Source organism: Narcine bancroftii, chromosome 14, assembly GCF_036971445.1.
Source record: "Narcine bancroftii isolate sNarBan1 chromosome 14, sNarBan1.hap1, whole genome shotgun sequence".
Lineage (NCBI taxonomy): Eukaryota > Metazoa > Chordata > Chondrichthyes > Torpediniformes > Narcinidae > Narcine > Narcine bancroftii.
In genome coordinates, this window is record NC_091482.1 from 57,067,461 (window position 1) to 57,086,150 (window position 18,690).

The 18,690-nt window shown below is 38.1% G+C and overlaps 2 protein-coding genes across 2 annotated transcripts in view; one reads left to right on the forward strand and one right to left on the reverse strand.

Moving 5' to 3' along the window:
* The window catches only part of fgf7 (fibroblast growth factor 7), a 40,646-nt gene extending 23,483 nt beyond the window's left edge, over positions 1–17,163 (forward strand). Inside the window, exons 3-4 of the mRNA XM_069911818.1 lie at positions 11,231–11,334; positions 16,293–17,163. Of these exons, the coding sequence (XP_069767919.1) occupies positions 11,231–11,334; positions 16,293–16,487 (299 nt within the window). The 3' untranslated portion in view covers positions 16,488–17,163. The remainder of the gene's footprint in view (positions 1–11,230; positions 11,335–16,292) is intronic.
* LOC138749855 (protein FAM227B-like) overlaps positions 1–18,690 on the reverse strand; it is a 141,120-nt gene that overhangs the window by 71,447 nt on the left and 50,983 nt on the right. The window lies entirely within an intron of this gene.

An 18,690-nucleotide genomic window follows, 5' to 3' on the forward strand; every position in this document is an offset into this window, starting at 1 on the left:
GGGGAAAGCAACAGTTATTCCTCTGGTACCTACCATTCATAGTGAAATGGCCCAGTTACTCCAGCGTTCTGCTTTTTTTTCCCACTAAACAATCTTTAATACATTTCATTATATTACCCAGAATGGTCTAATCCAGTTTAACAAACTCCCCATGACAGGTGGAAGCTTCTTGGCTTTGATGGAGAAAAATATGAAAATGGTATTATTAGTGGTAGAGCAAGGCAACTTACAAAAATGTGAGCAGAAACAACCCGGATTTATGAAACAGAAATCATCCTTGGCCAAAATGTTAGATGCTTTTAAAAGATGCAACTACCAGAGAGTTATCTGGTGGATGTGATTGATTTGTACTTGGATACGGTGGCACACAAGAGTTCATTCAAAAGGATTAGGCCAGGTTGGATTCGGGGAAATATGATGGCATAGATTAAAGATTGCTTAGCATGCAGAAAGCAGAGAGTAGGGATAAATGGACCATTTCACTGTGAGTGGTAGGTCTTGGAGGAAAAACTGTTGTCTCCACCTACCCCAGCATTAGTTGTTCATAACCTATATTTACAATGTGGATGTAATCTATCCAATTTTTGTGATGCAACTAAGCTATGTGGGCTTTGAGATTCGAGTATGAATATGACAGATGAAATATAACAAAAGTGTCAGTTCTCATGGGAACCCAGATTTCCTTATATACGAATAATTGAAAGCTAACATGCAGGTGCAACATGAATTAAGAATACATGTGTTTTTATTTTTTTTAAATTTAGTTACAGCACAATATCAGGCCTTTTTGGCCCATGAGTCCATGCTGCCCAAATACATCAATTAACCTGCAAACCCATATGTTTTAAGAGGATGGGAGGAAACAGGAGCACCCAGAGGAAATACATACAGGTCACATGGAGAATGTACAAACTCCTTACAGAATGCACCAGGTTCAAACCCGGCGCTGGCACTTGTAATAGCATTGTTCCAACTGCTACACTAACTGTGCCGATTGCAACAGAATTTAAGTACAAGGGGAGGTCATTTTTGCTCCAGATATAGAAAGCCATGGTGAGGCTGAATCTGGAATAAAAATGTGAGTCTCATCTCCCCTACCCAAGGAAGGATGTACTTGCAAAAGAAGTGTATGAATGTTCATTGAAATGATTGCTGGGATAACAGGTTTGCTGCACAAAAAAGACTAATCTTTGGAATTCAGAACAATGAAACTTACAAAATTGTCAAGCAACTTGACAGTGTAAATGCAGATGAAATTTCCCTGGCTAAGGTACCTAAAACCAGGGGTTAAATTCTCAAAATGGGTTGGTGGGGGTGGGGGAGAGATACAAAGTAAATACAAATAAATTTCTTGATCTGGAGAAATGCAAATCTTCAAAGGAGGGATGGGCTGGGTTGGTATATTCAAGGCAGATAGCAATTGATCTTTTAATATGAAGAGAATCAAGGGATACAGAAATGTGCTGGAGAAAATGATCAGCCACAATCTTATTGAATGATGAAGCAAACATGTGGGCCTGAATGGTTTACTCCTGCCTTTTTTTGTCCTGAAGGGGAACAAAGAGCATTTGTGACCCAAACAGGCCGGGCTTCAGACTGCACTACCTCAACCTTTGTACTTGATAGTACAATAGATTTTGGATTTGAAGTAAAACACAAAAGTCTGCAGATACCATGGTTGAAGTAAAAATGCAATGCTGGATGAACTCAGCTGATCAAACAGTGTACTTTATATAGCAAAGAACCAACATTTTGGGCTCGAGTCGTTCATCAAGGTGATCATCATTTTGATGAAGGGCTCAAGCCCGAAACATTGGTTATGAATCTTTATCTTTGCTGTATAAAGCCCACTGTTTGATCAGCTGAGTTCCTTCAGCGTTGCATTTTTACTATGGTTTGGATTTGTTGGCTGAGTGGTGACAGCTATTCAAAAATGTTATCATCCTGACAGGGATAATCAGATTTTTGATCCTCAGAGCCAGAACGATCCAGTTGTCAGTAACCCGTTCTATTGCTCTAAGACCCCAACAACCCTTTGAACAACAGTACTGGCAGCCATGCTGGCAACTGTTTGAATTGAACTTGGATAAATCAGAGCTCCCGGTGCAGCCCCTCACATTGAGGGGCTTCTGGTTTTTGTGCAATGCAGGCTGAGACACCTGTTGCCATGATCTGTGGATCAATTCGTGGATCTGCTAATATCATTGCTCAAGCTCTGTGCATCTGTGTGTGACTGGATCTAACTTCTGGAGACAATATGGAGTCTTTCTAGCAGGTTTGCTGGATCATCAAGCACTTCATTGTGCCTTCTCTTGTAGGCTCCTTTACGTGAAATCAGACTGAAACAATGTCTAGTTTTCAAAATATTGTATAAATTTGTATTAACCAGACAATCTTAATATCCAATCCAAATCACAAGCAAGTACTCTTGTTACATCCCTCCCACAGGTAATGGCATTTCATCTGTAAATTTAAGGCTGTACCAGTTAATTCCAGAACACAAGTTCACCAATGGGAGCGATCAGTGGCATTTGAAGAGGAAAATATTAAATTCTTCTCTGACACATATTGGTAAACTCTTCCATCAGAAACTGAAGAGAAATCAAGTACAAAGGTAGATATTGGCTGAATTATATGAGAGTGAGATGAACTGTGTATTATATTCAGTGCCAAAGAGATAAATGGTTGCATTTTCCTCCACTAAAGACAAAAATACCAAACTACTTCCATGAATCTTCATCTGTCTATACCAATAAAGGAGTCGAAGCCAAGTGTTTAAGTGTAGTCAGTTGGCAAAATGTATTTGTAATGTTTGCTCAATCCTCTTCATCAAACATTTGAGCAATGTTCCAAATCCAACATCAACATTTCCACTAACACCGGCATCAGCCTAAAGTAGTTGTAATCATCTGGAGAATTTGCTGAATGTTCAGATACTAAAACTGGTGGATGGGAAAAGCAGAAACATCTCACTACATCTCACACTATGTAAAGTCTCTCTTCAATGAGAAGCAAGTCAAAGCTTGTTCCAGCATCTCTTAAAGAGATGATATGGCAACTTGTGACATTTGTGAAGGAGTTGATTTTGACTTTTGTTGCAAAGAGAATAAATACAAAGCCTTCATAAAGATCATTGCTGTCAAACAGAACATGCTCATAGAAAGAATAAGCAATGTGAGAAGAGCTTTGGACATTATGACATTTAACATATTGGACATTTAAATGACAGAAAAAAATTTAGATTGACATGGGCCAAATTCGAGCAAATGGGATGTGCCCAGAGAGGGAACTTGGTCGGTCTGGACAAAAGGCTTGGATTTGTGACATGAACTCAAAAGTTTTTCCCTTGGTTTCACAGGATCAAAACAAAAATCAATCCCCTTTGCAACTCAATTTCAAAATCATGAAGCGTACCTCTGTCACTCCACAGTATTTATTCTATCATCTGACAATCTTAGCATTAAATGGTAGTGGCATTTTTTCCACCTGTCTATTATTCAATTTGTTTTAGAGAGAGGATAAACAGTTTCTTGGAACCAGAATGAAAGGTATTACCACTTCATGCTCTTTCCCAAAACCACAATATGCTCCCTACTGTGTTTACGGTGTATAATTTGTCATTTATCGTCGACTCACACAGCGTGGAAGTTGACCTTTCAGCACCACAAGTTCAATATGAGCTACGGCATCCTCGTAAACCCCTTCTCCAAACGGCAATTGGGTCGGGGAGATCAGGATTGCTGGTTCTGCATGCAACAGTTCCACCAGGTCTCTACCACTGATCTTTAGACCTAACCAGAATTAAATTAAATATGTTCAATAACAGAACAAAAATGTTTATCTTTTTTAAAAAACATTAAGAAAACGTAGCAGGAGCTGTTCAATCTCACGGCATATTTTAAATATACTGGACAACAAAGATTTTGCTTTCCGAACACTTTTGTGTGTATTTTATGAATGTTGGGCTGTGGATCACGAAAACCACCTTTAAATATTGCCTATCATGCATCATTTTTTTTTTAGCTATAACCTATTTTTTGTGATCTCTTTTTGTAATATCTCCAATCCTTTTCAACATACTAGTCCTGGTTCTTCTTGGTAGACAAACAAAAAAAATGGTAAAATGGCGCACCATCAAAAATCTTGTATTCAATGTCACCAAAACGAAGGAGCTGATTGTTGACTTCAGGAACGGAAAACCAGAGGTATACAATCCAGTGATCAGTGGGGAATCAGAGGTGGAGAGGATGAGCAAATTTAAGTTGTTGACAGCTCTATCTTGGAGGATCTTTCATGGACCCACATACTAATGGCATCACGAAGAAAGCACATCAGCACCTCTACAGGAGTTTGCAGAGCTGTGGTATGGCATCAGAAACCCCGGCAAATTTCTACAGATGTCGACTGGTTGCATCATGGCTTGGTATGGGGATGCCAAAAGCCCTCCAAAAGGTAATGGTCACAGCCCTGCAAAACCTTCCTCACTATTGAGAACATCCACAGGGAATGCTACTGTCTGAGAGCAGCAGTAATCATCCACATCACCCAGCTTACACTCCATTCTCGCTGCTGCCATCAAGAAAGAGGTACATGTGCCACAAGACTCACACCATCAAGAACAGTTGCTACCCCTCCTCCATCAGACTCCTCAACCACAAATTCAATTTAAGCACCCCTACCTGTGCACTTCATTGATTTTTCTATTCTCTCAGTCAAGTTTGTTTACATTTGTTATCTGTTCACAGATCTTTATTTGCTATGTACAGTATTTTTTTTGTATTACTAATAAGTGGTAATTCTGCCTCGTCTTCAGAGAGAAAAATCTCAGGGTTGAATGTGGTGTCATGTATGTACTCTGACAATAAATCTGAATCTGAGGTTCAAGTTATGGCACATTTCAGGACAGCCCATATGATGTTGACATCATTCAGCTTCTGTTGGCTGAAAGTTGACATATTGTCTGAGTGATTCTTTGGGGAAGATTAACTCCAAAGGGAACAATCCCTTGAAAAGGTACTCCAACTTTGGCCTTGTTATATTGACCACTCTGTTTTGTTGGAGGGACATACACCCCAAGTTCAAGCAAAGCTCCTGTATGATTTTATCACTTTCTTGGAGTATATAATCTTTTTTAGGTTATTTACTCTTTAACAAGGTCATGTTAACACATCTTCATTTATATACTCAGTAAAAATAGTTTTAAAAATAGTTTTAAATCTAAAATACAATGCACAGTATTTATTCATAGAAAATTACTCAGACATATTTTCTTTCAATATATTTTGCTGACATACAAAGCATCTTTGATGTTCTAGACTCAGGCATCCCTTTCCCTCACAAGGTCCTAAAAGCAAATCTATGTTATAACTATGTTAATTTTTCATTTAACTTTACATGCAGACAGACAAATTAAGATCAGGAATGGTTACTTCGATCCTCAAGCCTTCTCTGCCATTCAATAAGACCATATTCTAAATTAAATGGAATCTCAGCTCCAACTTTCACCATTCCCTTATCAAGAATCATTCCAACCTTAAAAAAAACCCTGCTTTTTCAGACCCCCTCTCTTTAATTGTCTTTTAGATTTGCAAGATCTCATGGCATCAAATTGATCAATAATTTAAAATATTATCTGAAGGGTGGTACCTCTGAATATAATGTTTTCTCCTCAAAATGTGATGAGGCGTCACCATTATGTAATCCCAACCTCTGGAATAGGGACTACATTATAAACTCGTCATTCAAATGGCGTAAACACTATCACCAAAGTTCAATATCCTTTTATGTAGTAATTTACTGGATACAAGTGATGCTGGCAAGGCCAGTAATTAATGTTTATCCCTATTTGCCACTTTGACTTTCTCACTGGAAGACCACAGTCAATACAAATTGGAAACAACATCTCCTCCTCACTGATAATCAACACAGGCGCACCCCAAGGATGCATGCTTAGCCCACTGTTCTACTCATTATACACCCATGACTGTGGGACCAGGCACAATTCAAATGCTATCTACAAGTTTGCCTATGACACCACAGTTGGCAGAATCACCAACGGCAATGAGGAAGCGTACAGAAGGGAGATAAATCAGCTCGTTGAATGGTGTAATGTTGACAACAACCTTGCACTCAACATCAGCAAAACCAAGGAGATGATCGTGAACTTTAGGAGGAAGTCAGGGGAATACAACTCAGTCCTCATCAAGAGCTCAGTAGTGGAGATGGTCAAGAACTTCAAATTCCTAGGTGTCAACATCTCTGAGGATCTATCCTGGAGTCTCCTCATTGATGTAATTACAAAGAAGTTTCACCAGCGGCTATACTTTTTGTGAGATGTCTGAGGAGACTGATATGTCACCAAAGACTCTTGTAAACTTCTACAGGTGTACCGTGGAGAGCATTCTGGCTGGTTGCATCAGTCCCTGGTGTTGATGCGCCAACTCTCAGGACAAGAATAATCTTCAGAGGGTTGTTGACTTGGGCCTGCGACATCACAAACATCAGACTTCACTCCATCGAGGACATCTATATGAGGCAGTTTCTTTAAAAAAGCAGCCTCTATCCTCAAAGACCCTGCCACCCAGACCATGCCCTCTTCACTCATCGAGGAAAAGGTATTGGAGCCTAAAAATGAACACTAAAAATTGAGCCAGTAAAAATGGCATGATTTCTCTTTCCACTGATACTGATTAATTGAACACTTTGTTTGATATAAAATAGTTTGAGGTTCTCTTTGGAACAACATTGAAAAAAAATCTCCAAGGCAAAGAAACTGAGAACTCCAAAAAGCATCAGAAACTGGATAATTGCACATTATCAAATTATTATTTTTCTTTGAATTTAAGTTCTACTGTCTTTAATTCTATCGACGTCCTTGCTTTCCACATTACCATTGTTGCATCCCGATATTTATTATTTCCCTTATTTTTCCAGTTCTAGTGACAGATCATGAACCTGAAATATCAGTTGTTTATAATTCTACAGATATCAGTATTTTCAGCATGTTACTTTTATCTAAATTAGATTTAAAATTGATATAATTGTGGAAAATGGTGAGATGAAGCTATTGAGAATAGAACATTTCTGTGTATAATTGAACATACTAGATACAATAGAAATGGAATTCAAACAGTGCACACATACTCTTAATTTTTATCAGAAAGCTTCAGCGAAGAACTAATTATTCATATGAAGAATTCTCTCTTATGCCACAGAAACCTATCTATTACTTTAATTCCTCAGGAGTTTTGTATGACACCAGAAACTCTGGCAGATTTCTTAAAAAAGCAGCCACCATCTTCAAAGACCCCCATCACCCAGACCATCAGGAAAAAGGTACAGGTACCTAAAGGCGAGCACTCAATGGCACAAGGACAGCTTCTTCCCCGCTGTCATCGGATTCCTGAATAATCAATGAACCAAAGAAACTGCTTTACTTTTTGTGCACTCTTATTTTTTTTTATATATATAATGTTGTAAAATGGTTATAATATGAATATTTGCACTGTGTAGCTGCCACAAAGCTCTGAATTTCACAACTTTTTCATGATAATAAATTCTGATTCTGAAGTGAACATTGTTCTTGGAATAATGCAGGTCTTGTGCAAAAAGAGAAATGTTATGTTAGCATTTTTTGTTCCTGGAGGTTTATGAGCAGTAGACCATATAACCGTATAACCGTTTACAGCACGGAAACAGGCCATGTCGGCCCTTCAAGTCCGTACCGGTTCACTTGAACAACTCCACTAGCTAGACGTTTCATAATTTATGAAGTTATGAAACTTGAAGCACGGAGATGTAGTTAATGAAGCTTGAACACTTTCAGAGAATTCAAACATTAATTAACCATTTATTAAACATTTAGTAATATGTTCCGCATGTGCTAAGCATATGCAAGTAGTTCAGCATAATTTCTGTCATGATGGAAATATTGTACAATGGTTGTAAACATGTGCAAGTGGTGATACTTATCTTTACACAATTTAATAATTTTTCAGAATTTGCTGGATTTGAGTCTATGAAAAGCTATAAACATTATAAATATCACTCGGATCTCCACAGATTAGTTCCATACTAAAGGTCACATGTTAGATTAAAACGCTGTTGGAATTCAAGATACAACTTGGAGGTCGATATGAAATGAGTGGAAGGGCTGAACACCACATTAACTAATGAGGAATTCATACTCATTTTCGGTGATAGTTACTCCGTGGTGCCCCAGGGCTCAGTGCTGGCACAACTACTGTTTCTAATTTACATCAAGAATCTAGATTCAGAAACTCAAAGCAAATTGACCAAATCTGCAGAAAACATGAAACTGGATGGTGCAGAGAATCAGAGGAAATTGCAATCCAGTTAGATTGGACAACAGCAGATATCATTTTATACAAGAAATTATAACATCCTGCACAGAGAAAAAGATTTAATAGTTGATCCATATGTGGTATTGAAATAACTAACAATAAAAATAACTACTGTTTTCAAAAAATCAATATAAACTGTAGTAGTAAAATGCTAAATTATATAGTCAAAATTGCTAGCTGAACTACATCCACCTCTGATTAAATTTCATCCAAGGCAAGAACTGGTTTTTGAGAGGACCCCAAAACCCAACAGTAATAGAAATTCACCAAGACAAATGGTTACTTAAACAAAAGTTACTTTTAATTTTCTTTAAACATAAAAGCAGGATCAAACTTTAACTTATTACTATCAACTTAACCCCCTCCTAATTCTAAGCACACGTGTATGTAATGGGTGTGTAAATTCAGAAAAGTTCTTTAATTCACACTCCAATCTCACCTCACTCCTCCAAGTTCACCGGTATCACACAATTCTTATACTGTGCGCAGAATTTAACATTTATGAATCTTCACAAGACTTTGGTGCCTGAAAGCTAAGTGGTTACTGCTCAGGAAGATTCTTGTCATTTTCAGAGAAATATTTGTTGCTCGTTGGACACACACGAAAAACGAAAAAATATGCCCCATTAGGGTTTTCCATATCGTTTCCTTTATCTTAGGCAAAACATTATACAGCCAGCCATCTCCTCTTGCATGGACCACAAGGGCTTTCAACAGGTTGAACTCAGAACTCACAACCCATCTTCAAAATGGGGTTTCAAACAAGCTTCCAAAAGCCACTGCAGAAAACCAGCACTCTCTCTCTCTCTCTCTCTCTCTCGGTGTCACACACTTCGAGAAAAATCTGTCCACATGACCTTCCTAAAACAGCACACTCCACCAAAGCAGCTTGCTGACTCCCAAAATCAATTCAAATCTTATCAATTTCCTAAGATGAGCCCTTCCATTTGCACCTTGTTGTGAAAATCTCCAGCACAGGAGTCTATTGTCTTGTAGGCATCACCTTATGCACAACTCTTGCATTTTAAAATGAGATCCGGTTTGAAGTGTTTGCATCTGTTTGTGACCTAAATAAAACCCCACGATCTATCTTCCAAAAACATATCTATACATAGTATAAAATATAACAAAGCATTGTAGAGAGGAGAGGGAGAACACCAAAATTATCCATTTCATTAGTATTTTTAAGATGTTGCCTTTTAAATATAGCGAAAAGGTTCATGTTTGATGTTCCCACCTTTCAACCATATTTACTATCAGATACTTTCCATAATTTGTCATAAAATGGTAATCTCATGGAAGAAAATGAATGGCCAAGCAAAAGGGGAGAGAGGAGGTATTCTTCTGAAGTTGGGTTAAGCCATGGGAAATAGAACATGGTGGGAGGAAGGTTGCCTCTTTACTTACACCATATCTTATCTAGTCCAAGTGAATTTGATGAGTTAAAAACAAAAATCACGTCACATTCCTGTCAAACTGACAATCATATTGAAATACCACAAATAAATGGACAGTTCTGCTTTGTAATCCTTCTCAGTAACATTTCCAGGGTCTGAATACATCCCTAGTTTCTCAACAATTTGATGGGCACCATGTCTTAAAACAACAAAAATATAAGAGACCTATGTAAAATGTGTCAACTGTCACAACAGTTTTTTTTAGTAGTTGATTCTGAATAACACCAATTTTACCTTCTGAATTTATATTCATTTTCAAAATGAGTTTTAATTTTGTCTCAACTCCTCGGATAGAGCACAATTTGCAGAGAATAGGATCACAATGAAATGCAAGATCAATTCACACCAAGCAAGGGGTGCTTTATAGCACTGTTATTCAGGTGCCTGGATGCTGCAGGGAGAAAATTTAATGAATATTGGCATTTTTTTTAAATCAAATCTCTCTTTATATCTGAAATAGTGTAAATGCTAAATTAATGTATTGATTTAATTTAAAGCTATTAAAATGTTGTTAGGTTATCAAAATTTTTAGTTTCACATTAAAGCCCACAGCTAACCTATTTGTTCAACAGGTCATTAGTTTCATATCAGATCTTTGTAAAATATATTCTTTCATAGAATTCACTGGATTACATTTCAAAACTAACTGCAACTTATCTTTTACTTTCACTGCTCAAATTAATCCACAACTTTACTTATGGTAAAGAGCATGGGAATGCTTTCACAGTATAACTTTTTAAATTTAAATTTAAACATATAGCACGGTAACAGGCCCTTCCAGCCCATGATAAAATACCCAATTAACCTGCACGTTTGAAGGGTAGGAGGAAACTGGTTCACCCAGAGGAAACCCACGCAGACACAGGAAGAACATTCAAAGTTCTTATAGACAGCGCAGGATTCAAACCCGAATCGCTGGTGCTGTAATAGTATTGCTCTAAGCACTACACTAACCATGCTGGGCCCATGGCATATTTAATTTATTGTGGCTAACAACATACTGTTTTGCAAAAAAAATTGTATGTGGTGCCTGTGCTATTTCCAGAATGCATCATCATTTTTGAATATTACAAATTGAAGTTGCTACATTTCCCTTGCTCTTTAAATATGTTTGGCTAGAGTTATTTATGGTTCATATAAACACTAAATGAATATTTTGTTTACTTGCATTTATTTTTTGTAGTTTAGTTTAAGGCCATGATTCCGTTTTGCCCTGGAAATAGAATATCTGCCATCCATTCATGGAATTGCGCCTGTTGAAACTTTTTAAATATCTTAACTATGTTGTAATTCTTAGCCAGAACTGAGAAGGTGGCGATGATTAATTTTGACTAAAACTATAATGCTTCAATAATGAATAATTCACAATGAGTGTATGTTGGTAAATAATGATATTTTTATCCATTTCAGGTATTCTGGAAATAAGAACAGTGGCCATTGGAGTGGTTGCTATCAAAGGTGTAGAAAGTGACTATTATCTAGCAATGAACAAATCTGGAAAATTATATAGCAAGGTATGTCTGTACACAGAAAGTAAATGGTGCTCTTTTAGTCATCAGTAATCCTGTTTCCTAAAACATCAATTTTCTTAATCAGGAATGCTTCCAGTCCTGAAGAGTTCATATTCAGTTTATGCACCAACCTTTTTAAGTGAGTTGTAATCCTATTCACCTCAGCAAGAAGCAATGAACAAGGACACTGCTTCTCTTGGGATGCATTCATCAAGGTGTACAAAGCATTGCAGAAGCAGAGGGTGACCAGTGGCACTGAAAATAATAAGTATCAATGGCTTCTCAAAGGTTGCAGAATCATAAAATTATTAAGGCATAGAGGGAACCCATCTTATCCATACTATGTTGTTTCAAGAATCTGTCAATCACATAGCTATGTTAATGAAGGATCCATCCTAGAGGAAGTTATGTGCTTCTTTTCCTCTCTGGGCAGACTGCCCTGGAGCACATGGATCCATCAAATACACTCACACTCCCCGGGGGCTAAATCTAAGAATATGTGCAGGAACCACACACACAAATCGGTTTATTCCTTTGTTCAGGCAGTCTGCATTGATTTGCAAAAAGGTCACAACTGATCAATGCTTGCCAGTTGAGCAGCAATCGAGACTTAGTCATCATTCAGCTATCCACTCTTAAGACTATTTATCACTAGGTGCCAGACTAAAGGAGGTGGAAATGGAGAAAAGGAATATCTTTCAACCACTTCCTTCCTTCCATCTGTCCAAAATTCCTCACACAAAAACATTCTTGTACAACAAGAGTCATGCAGCCAACAGCAATTCAATTGTCCAAAACATCAGCAAGAAAAAAATAGCTATGCTGTCTATTATAACACAGGTCTCTAAATTTGTTGCTCTCTGTGCACCCTTCTCAGTTTACTAAGATGGTCTGATACCTTGAAATCAACTGGGATACGGGAAGAAGACAGAGGGAAGAAGAAAAAAGGACAAAGGGTGGAATAAAATGTTTAATCAAAAGATGAACAAGCAGATAATCCTAACTCCCCACCCAATAGCAGCTTCCATTTTAATTTCAGTTGCTGAGCATCTCAACATCCCCCCAGGAGGGTGACAACATCCCCATGCTAAATCGACAACACATCTCCAATCCAATCATCACACAAAAAAAATATAAAGATCAGTTGATCATTGTTCTGCATTTAAGATCTTTAAGATCTCTCCTTTGCTTCCCCTTTGTCTTCTATGATGTGACTGTAGAAGATATCCTTGAGCAGATTTGGACCTATCAAGCAGCCCATCTCACCAAGTGTGACAGCATTCTGGGCTGGCTGGCAGGGAAGAGTACGAGCTTTGGAGGATAGGCAGTAATGACTCCAGGAGAAGACTGCCAAATATGTGCGGCACAGAACCTACACCATTCCCCTGCATTGGTACTTCAGTAGCAATCCGACTAATATTTTGGGGGCTCTGTGACGTCCACTTTGAATATTGTTAATCCAGAAATATGTATTGTATGATTGAAGTTTGATCTTCAAATGCAACACTCAGATACAAGTGCTTTTGCTCTTGCAGTGATGGAAAATAATACAAAATGATAATGTGATGGTTTTGTTTGCAAGTGTTGAAATGGAGTTGGCCACCATGCAAAACCATATGGAATGTGGGAACTGAAATGCCCCATACAAATTGGCAATTTACTTATGCTTTCAGGCATGCCTTGCACTGCATGAGGTATTTCACTGTTATTCAACAGCTCTCTTTTATAGGCTGTCCTGAAATCCCTCTCCAAGCCATTTGAAACAGAGCACGTGCACAACTGTGGTATCCACGATGCTGGCACTGCTTGACCTTGTTCCCCTGTTCTGACTGCCAGGTAATTTAGTCTTCATTAATCAACATCTTTGATTTTGAGAAAGCAGGAAGTATCAGTAACCAAGAGGTCAGTGGCAAGTATCAGTTGCTGCTTCTCCCGCTATCACTGCCATCATTTGCTTCGCTGTGAGCTGGGTGGGCTATCTGACTTATTTTCTCTTCCTTTTAAAAAGTCAAGTCGGAAAATCATATTGCAAAAATGTGAATATCCATTCCTTTGTGTTTTGCTATCTCTTCCTGTAAACCACCATGGTCTGGTGATTCAATCACTGCAGGCTGGTTTTAATCAGGCTAAATGGAGCAAGTGCTAGCAACTCCATATAAGTGGGGCTTGCAAACATGTTAAAGTGCAGTTATGGTGAAATCATGTTAATGACATAAACACTCTAATACTGTGTCAATCCAATGGCCTTTGATTAAGTGGATTTTTTTTTCCTGGACTATCCAACTCAACCCACAAACTTTTTGGAACCAAGTCTTCCAGCTTGTGGTGGTGAAAGAGGCGCACAGACAATGCATTCCCTGACGATAAAAGTAATCTCATTTCAATGAACAAAAAGATCAATTTACAACTTGTAAATTTTGTCTATCATCTGAGCCAAAAATTCACTTCTGGGCTTTTGCTTCAGTTAAATGGAACCAGTAATCTGCTCCCCTGATGCAGCTTGTTGGGTTTGGTCCAGGGCAGTTTCAGGCAGGAGATATGATGGAGGCAAGGAGCCTGGGGTGGGTTTTCGAGAGGCCCGTTCCTTTGCTTTGCACAGGATACAAGTATTTTAAAAATTGGATCTCCACCGCTGTGCTGACAGTAATATTGATCAGAGAATGGATTGGACATGGTCAGATCTGCCTGCAAAATGGCAAACAAACAGAAAATGCACTCAGCCAATCAGGCAGCGTGTGTGGAGAAAAAGAGTCAGCATTTTAGGTCAGTGGGTTTTCATTAGAACTGAAATAGTCAGCCACGCAACTCAAGTCCGATCCACGTAATAGATCACCAAATTGAATATTTTACAGCAAGTGCATTTGACCAAAAGTGGTAGGGGTCTGTGAAAATGGCAACAGTCAGAGGACTGGTAGCAACAGGTCGTAAAATCAACTGACTTTCTTTCACATCCGTTATCACTCCAATAACATCAACTTTAGCAAGTTCTTGAAGTTGAATGCAAAAACAAAATGTACAAATGAACAGGCTACGTTTTGCCTCACAAAGAAAAGTTATGCCTCTAAATCTTAGTTATAGAACCATAGAATACTATAGCACAGCAACAGGCCCCTTTGTCCCTTCTAGTCTGAGTCAAACCCATTTTTTTTACCTTGTCCCACTGACCTGAACCCAGTCCAGAGCCCTCCATACCTCTCTCATTCACGTACCTGTCCAAATTCCTCTTAAATGTTAAAATTGAGCCTGCATTCACCACTACTCTCTGTGTGAAGAAATTTCCCCTCATGTTCCCCCGAAACCTTTCCCTTTTCACTCTTAAGCCATGTTCTCTGGTTTGTATCTCACCTGTCCTCAGTAGAAAAATCCTATCTACATTTATTCTGTCTCTCCCCCTCAATTTTAAATACCTCACTCAAATCTCGCCTCATTCTTCTATGCTGAGGGAATAAAGTCCTAATCTGTTTAACCTTTCCCTGTAACTCCATTCCTGAAGTCCGGGCAACATCCTAGTTATCTTTTCCATATTTCCATTCTATATAGAAAACAGTTCTATTGTGTTCAAGCATTGGCATACTTCATACATTTTGACTTGAAGACAAGACACAACACTGCGAATTAAGAGTAGCGCAGCAATCCAAACCGTTTTGTAACTGACAAACTTATTGATACTATTGATTTTTACATAACCCATATTAAAAATATAAATATTTTCTTTTGAAAATTAAATTTTTTTTTAGACATACAGAACAGTAACAGGCAATTTCGACCCATAAGTCTGTGCTGCCAATTGACCTGGTATGTTTTCAAACGGTGGGAGGAAACTGGAGCACCCAGAGGAAACCCATGCAGATACAGACAGCGCAGGATTCGAACCCATTCTCTGGCGCTGTAATAGCGTTAAGCTAACCACTAAGCTAATCGTGCTGCCCTAACACAAATTTTGAACAAAATTATTTAAAATTCCATATTAAGTTACTGCAGGACAGTGGGAAACATACCTACTTTTTTCTCATTCATTGTTCTGTGACACGTTACATAAAAGCAAGTCTCAATGTTCCATACTTTTAGGAGGAATTCTTAAGGACCCAATAGAGAGACAAATATAGTCTTGAAACTTAACCTCTCCCAGCACCAAGCCAAACAAAACTTTTTGGTGGCTGCAGACGTCTCTGCTACAATATGATTTAAATTATTGTTTAGTGCTTTGATGTAATGACTCTGACTTTGGATAATCAATGTTTGAAAAAAAATCGATCATCCAACACAGGTTGCTCCTATTTCGATAAATCATTTAACACTTTTGTATCCTTTTAGGTCATTACAACCACAGGATTAATTGCATTCTGGACTTGTATACAGCAGCAAAGAAAGATAGTATTACAACTTCTCATGCTAGTTGAAACACCAGTTGTGCAACCATCTAAACAATACTTCACCAAGAGGGTGATGAAAGCACACAAATCCTTCCTTTTTACAGCTCCAAAAGGGTTTGAACATTCCTTGTGGGGATGGGCCAGTAGTATGGCCACTTTTGGATGCTTAAAAGGATATACATTTTTTTCTAACAATAGTTTGGAACCCTATAGGTGAGACTGGCGAGAAAGCCATTGAGGTTTCACTTAGACTGGAATTGAAACTGCACTTGGATACCAATTACAGTATTAGGAGCCAATAGAGTAAATGCTAAAATAAAAGTCTTATTAGATCTGAAAATTGCTCAGAACTGCAATTGAAAGTTACATCTTCAGAGCAGGGAAGAGATTTGGTGTATTGTACTATCCTACCTGGACAGACAGGCTAAACATCATCTTCAGAATTCAATTGGAATCATTCATCTAATTCCTGAAATGGTATCATTACATAATGCAGAATAATTTCAGGTGTTATCACTGTCAATTCCAAATATTGTTACCTGTTCTTCCACAGTAATAATGAGCATTTTATTTTCTATGTTTCCACAGAAAAACTGTAATGAAGACTGCAATTTTAGGGAGCTTATCGAGGAAAACAATTACAATACATATGCTTCCACAAAATGGATGCATAATGGCCGACAAATGTTTGTAGCTTTGAACCAAAGGGGAGTAACAATGAGAGGCAAAAGGACAAAGAAAGAAAGTAAATCATCTCACTTCCTTCCTATGGCAATATCTTAACAAAGTATTATAAGAAGATCAATCCCAGAAAAAAAAATGATGTTCCATCGCTGCACATGTATAATTGAAACCTTAACCACAAGCTAAAATACTACTGACATCTGGATCAAGCTGGGCTTGCGCTTTGCTATAAAAATGTACAGTACCCTTCACTTTGCACGATTGTATTCTATGCAACCCAATGTTACCACAGATGTAAAAGGTGAAGTGTTTATTCCTGAAAATTTGCCTAAGTAACAATTGGATGAAAGAGAATGTTTGATCAGCAAATCAAATATGTAAAGAATAAGTACCTTGTCAAAAGAATCTTCTCTTAAATCATAATTTCCTGTTATAATGGTACTTTATTCATAAATAGTACTACATAATCATTTGACACCTTGCCTTCTAAATGATACATTTATTTCTTGAAAAAACACTGTAGACAATTGTTGAATTAAATATCGTAATATATGAGTCTAGTGACGAATGTGTGGCTTTACATACAGCATTTAATTTTTGTAATTCAGTATTTGAAAGAGATAAAAATGTAGCTACTGTAGTATTTTTGATTTTCACAGGATGAGAGTGCGTTTAAATACCTTGTGAATGATCAGTTATTTTGCCATGTTGTAAATGACTGGTGAAAATAATGATTCTACAGTCTGAAAGTGCTGCTCAGCTCAATAAAAGTTAATGCCCTTTACTTGGATTTTTTAAGTCCATCCATATTTGATTTATGAACTGTGTGGATATGCAAAATTAGTAGTAGACTCAACAATTGACATTGGAAGCCTCGGTACAGCTGGTGGGGCATTCAACGACATAGCGCACTGTTTTAAGTAGTGCACAATGATCTGATTGTTTTGATTAAGTAACATGTGCACTGATGGTACATATTGGGATACAAAGATAGATGGAGGGGCAGGTAGTGAAGAGGAAATGGAGAGGATGGAGAGAGACTTAGAAAGATTAGAATGGGCAAAGAAGTGGCAAATATAATCTTGGAAAGTGTACAGTCGTGCACTTTGGGAGAAGGAATTAAAGGGCAGATTATTATTTGAATGAGGAGAAAATTCGGAGGTGCAAAGGAACTTGGGAGACCTCATGTAGGATACTCTAAAGGTTAACCTCCAGGTTGAGTTAGTGGTGAAGAAGGCGAATACCATGTCGTCATTCATTTCCGGAGGAATAGGATGTGATTTGGAGCCTTGATGAGGCACTGGTGAGGCCTCTCTCAGAGTACGGGGGACAGGTCTGGGTTCCTTTTTGAAGAAAAGATGTGCTGGCATTGGAGAGGGTTCAGTGAAGATTCTCAAGAATGATTCCGGGATGAAGGGATTAGCATATGAGGAATGTTTGACAGCTCTTGGTCTGGACTCCTTGGAATTCAGAAGAATGAGGAGGGCTCCATAAAAGCACTTCAAATGTTTAAAGACCTGAACAAAGTAGATGTGATAAAGTTATTTGCCATGGTAGAGGAGTCAAGGACAAGAGGCCACAACTTCAGGATTAAAGGGTGCCCATTTAAAAAAGAGATGCGAAGGAATCTCTTTAGCCAGAGAGTGGTGAACCTTTGGAATTTGTTGCCATGGGTAGCTGTAGAGACCAAGTCATTGGGTGTATTTAAAGCAGAGATTGACAACTATCTGAACAGTAGGGGTATGGGGAGAAGGCAGGGGAGTGGGACTGAGTGGGAGAATGGATCAGCTGATGATGGAGTGGACTCAAAGGGCCAAATGGCCTACTTCTTTCCTATATCTGAATGTCTTATCCATCTTGGTCCCTCAGCACATTCTGGGGACTAAACAAGAAAGCCTCTGGGAATACCCTGTGATCTCAAATGGCTTACCATGGTTGGTTTGATGTGACTAGAGCACACTCTAATTAGCATACAAAATCCATATCCGGCATTGGTGTTCAACACTGAAGCAAGTGTAAAAGGCACAAGTTAAAGGGCTCAACTCTATCTAGGTTGCCCCTGGGATGTCTGGAACATGAATGAAAAAAGTGACTGCAGTATTTAAATACAACATTGCAATATCTTAACTCAACACTTTGATCGGAGAAGCTGCCCAGAAATTACATCCTACAAGGGTCACAAGGGTAATCTTGTCTAGTATTAAGATACATGCTCAAAACAAATGATTGATTCCTCCACTCAAAACTTTGTGATGATGTTGAAATTTCTTAGCACATATAAATCACAAGACCAGTAAACAAA